Source organism: Lactuca sativa, chromosome 4 (assembly GCF_002870075.4).
Source record: "Lactuca sativa cultivar Salinas chromosome 4, Lsat_Salinas_v11, whole genome shotgun sequence".
NCBI classification, from domain to species: Eukaryota; Viridiplantae; Streptophyta; class Magnoliopsida; order Asterales; family Asteraceae; genus Lactuca; species Lactuca sativa.
Genome location: NC_056626.2, coordinates 189,740,925 through 189,745,015, shown reverse-complemented (window position 1 = coordinate 189,745,015; position 4,091 = coordinate 189,740,925). Strand labels below are relative to the sequence as shown.

The window sequence follows — 4,091 nt, the reverse complement described above, 5'->3', positions numbered from 1 at the left end:
TAAAAGAAAAATATACTTCAAACAAAAAATTTAAAGATTCGTGCTCATGGGCTCCATTACATAAATGAGAAACATTATTGGTCATCAATCAATCTGGAAAAATCTTATCTTATGGCTACATAAAAAGTGTTTCAAATTGAACAAACAAACATAAGATATCATTATATAGTAAATGCAGTAGAGATCAAAATAATGAATAACTTTTTTTCTTTTTTTTTTTTGCATACAGATACAAGAAAGAGATGGTGAACGTGTGAATGTGACTCACACATTAGTAGGCCATGTTGCTTGAGCAGACATTATAATCCCAACGATTACTCCAAACAATCCAAGAGCACTTCCAAATATTTCTATCACCAAAATCTTCACAAAAAGGGATGAGTTTTGTGCATCTGATAAAGCACAGCTACTTCCAATTATTCCAACACATAACCTGTAAACGATAAACTAAACTGAGTATCTCTTTCTTTTTAACTTAATGAACTTAAGATATATAATTATATATTTTCATAACATACCCACACACAAGATTTGCAAAGCCCACGATGATTCCTGAGGCAAATATTGCGTATCCTGCTCTCATGGATTCTGGTGCATATGTCTGTGATGCTGGGACACTTTCCAGTTTTGTTTGAAGAATGATTGCTACAATCACTCCGTATATAGCAACAGCTTCACAGAAAATTACACTGGAAATAAAAAATGGCAAAATTAAACAAGTAGAATTCTAGTTTTGATCCTGTCAAGATGAAATACATCAATCAATCGCATCAAGTTCATGTATCAACTGGACAATTGGTCAACCATGGATCTTATATCATCTAGTGCAAAATTAATGGTATTTTTGTTATTGGAAAGAGATCATCATGCATGTGAAGCTCCATTCGATCTTAAATTGCATGTTTTTGAAGATCCTGGTATATTTACCTATCATTCTGTAGCCCTAAAAAAACGCACAATTTCTCAGCAGATACATGCGATTTTGAGATTCGTGCACAATTTCAAACAAAATCATCAAAATAGGAGATCATAAGTTACCGATAGACTTCCGTAATGAATCAGGTAAGATAGTCAGATCATATATTGGGATCGTATTATAAATCAAATCAAATTAAACCCTAGGAGTGAAAAAAGGAACCTGATTAGATTTTTGGAGGTAATGCGTGGGGCTTTAATGGCAGCACCAATCAAACTACTTCCAGTAATGTAAATTCCCCTAAAAAACAGAAGGACGATCTACAATCATTATCGAATTGAAAATCGAAACCCTAACATGATTGAAGAGAAGAGAGTTAGAAGATTCAAACCAAGCAGCACCAAGGACAGAAACGCCGATCGATATAGCGATTCCGATGGCCGAAAACGTATAGGGCGAAATCTTGACCAACGCCCGAGCCCATGAGCTTGATGCCCCTATCACTATCGCAGTTCCAGACATCTTCAGATTCAGAACTCACAACACGATGTTTCTGATGACGAAGATTATCATGTTAGTTGTGCATCACAAATTTTCAATAACCACTCAGGTCGGGTCGGATCACAACAGGATTTGGATTGGTATTGAGCCCAGCCCAGTCCCATACAAATCACAAATGTTTGGCTTATCTTTTAGAGTAAATTACACTAATGGTCCCTATGGTTTAACATAATTTGTACGTTTGGTTCTTAATTTGTTTCTTTTAACTCGGAAGGTCCATACTATTTGTTTTTGTTACGTGTTTGGTCCCTATCTTACCTAAAAAACTATTTTGCCATTGATTTTTTAATTTATTTAAATAAACACACCCCCAACCATACACATTCACCTTACCTACCATACCCTACCATTTTTTTCTATTTAAATACTAGTATTTTTAGGTAAAACATAAACCAAGCGCGTAACAAAAACAAACAACAGGGACCAATCACGTAACAAAAACAAACAGTAGGGACTTTTCGAATTAAAAAAATATGTTAGGGACCCAACATGCAAATTACCCCAAACTATAGAGACCATTCGTGTAATTTACTCTATCTTTTATTACTTTAGAGGTGTACAAACCGTTTTTTTTTTCCAAACCGAACCGGTTCGGTTCCTATTCAAGCATAGTAACACTAGTTCAGCCATAAATCGGTTCAGTTCAAACCGATTTCATCATAGAAAAACTCGAACCTATCTAATCCGGTTACATCGGTTCTAAACCGGTTCGATCGGTTTGACTACCGGTTCCCCGTTATTAAATCGGTTCTAAATTGGTTTCGATGTCTAAAATCTCAAACGGGTGCAAATCGGCGGATCGGTTCTTAAATCGGTTCAGTTCATAGTAGACCGGATCATAGTGGACCGGTTCATAGTGAACCGGTTTACCGGTTCGGTAACCAGTTCGGATCCTGAACAAGTTTTTTTTGTGCACCTCTGTATTATTTCAAATAAATTTTTTAATTTAAAATTTATATAGATATTTATTTATTTTTTAGAAAAATCAGTTAGTAGAATTATTTAAAGTAACAATCAAATGACTAAAAGGTTAATTGCAACATCTTTATTTTTAATTTAGCTATATATTCTTCACCCTTTAATTTAAGTGTTGGGGAGTTAATTTGGTCAATTTTGACTAGTTGGGTTTTTTGTATGATGTTTTAACAACCTTACTATAAAATAGTTGACGTTAAATATGTCTGTATGTGTGATGTGATTGAAGAAAGAAAACAAGAAAATGACAAACAATCTTAAAGTTGAACGCATGCATATTGCAAGCAACATATTTTGGAACTAATACGGGGAAGAACAGTCAAATCAAAGTTATGTTTTTTAGATAGAATTGTTCAAGCATTATTCATGCCAAAGTCTAAGAATCCAACTTGTAGAGATTGTTGAGTTGTAGAACTTTTGTGAATGTTTGGAAATATTTTCAAGTCTTTATTTATTTAGTATTAAATTCTGAATTAGACATTCAGGGAATTATTTGGTTTTTCGGGTTTACTAATATGTTTTTATATGTGTTTCGGAGAAAAGTATGTATTGTTTGTTAAATATATTGGTGAATTATTGAAAAACTAGTTGCTGATGTATAGGGGATCAATAAGAAAAGGGTTTGTGTAATGGTTAATTGTTCATAATTTTGTATGAAATTATTTCATTAAATTGTGCATGATTGATGGTATTTTAGATATAAGACAAAATATCAAAATAAAAGTTGAGTAAAAGCATGTGTTGCCCATTTATGCAAAACATGACCGTTAGAAGACAATAAAGGGGTTTAGCCCTTAGGAAGACGATCAAAAAGTTTTTTCGTTTATGTTTAGGAGAGAAAAAAGAAATTATCTGGATAATTATCATTTGTTTCCTTTATATATATATATATATATATATATATATATATATATATATATATATATATATATATATATATATATATATATATATATATATATATATATATAAAAGAAATTATCTGGATAATTATCATTTGTTTCCTTTATATATATATATATATATATATATATATATATATATATATATATATATAACAAACTTGTTGCAAGTATTCACATATACTCATTATGATCGGTTGTAGCAAGTTACATTTTACGTGGGATATGCTAAAAAATTATTTAAAAAATTAATATTCACTAAAAATGAAGTATTTGAAAATGTAAAATTTTTAAATTTATACTATTATCTTAAAATTTGAAAGCTTAAAATTTTGAAAATTAAAAATTTGGGTGTGATATTTGAAAATTAAAAATTTTAAAATTTTAAAATATTTCCCTCCTATGACCGGCGAGGACTGCCAAGACTGATTTTGACCAATTTCCGTCAAACACCTAATTGTAATCGATTCAAGACCGCAAAACAATTAATCGCCGACTAATTGGCCGCCAATGTCGGTTTCTGCAACACTGGTTAAGGCAAAATAAATTAATAAACTTTAACTATATAATCATACATTTTAGTGACCAAATCATGCATGTAATTACACTTTATAACACCTAGTTACGAGATGTGTTGGATTAAAACAATGCATAACTTATTTGCAAAATATGACTTATATATCTCTATTTGAAGAATACTCATGATTGAATACATGAAGTAATCTCTAAGCGTATGT

At 31.3% G+C, this 4,091-nt stretch overlaps 1 protein-coding gene across 1 annotated transcript; it reads right to left on the bottom strand.

Annotated features, from left to right (window-relative positions):
* On the bottom strand, positions 1-1,489 carry LOC111877131 (V-type proton ATPase subunit c''2). The gene is made up of 4 exons (XM_023873664.3): positions 1,308-1,489; positions 1,139-1,216; positions 519-689; positions 1-433 (listed from the first exon to the last, which is right to left on the bottom strand). The coding sequence occupies exons 1-4, from the start codon at positions 1,436-1,438 to the stop codon at positions 265-267; spliced, it is 549 nt and encodes a 182-aa protein (XP_023729432.1). The 5' UTR covers positions 1,439-1,489; the 3' UTR covers positions 1-264.
* Positions 1,490-4,091: the final 2,602 nt, after the last annotated feature.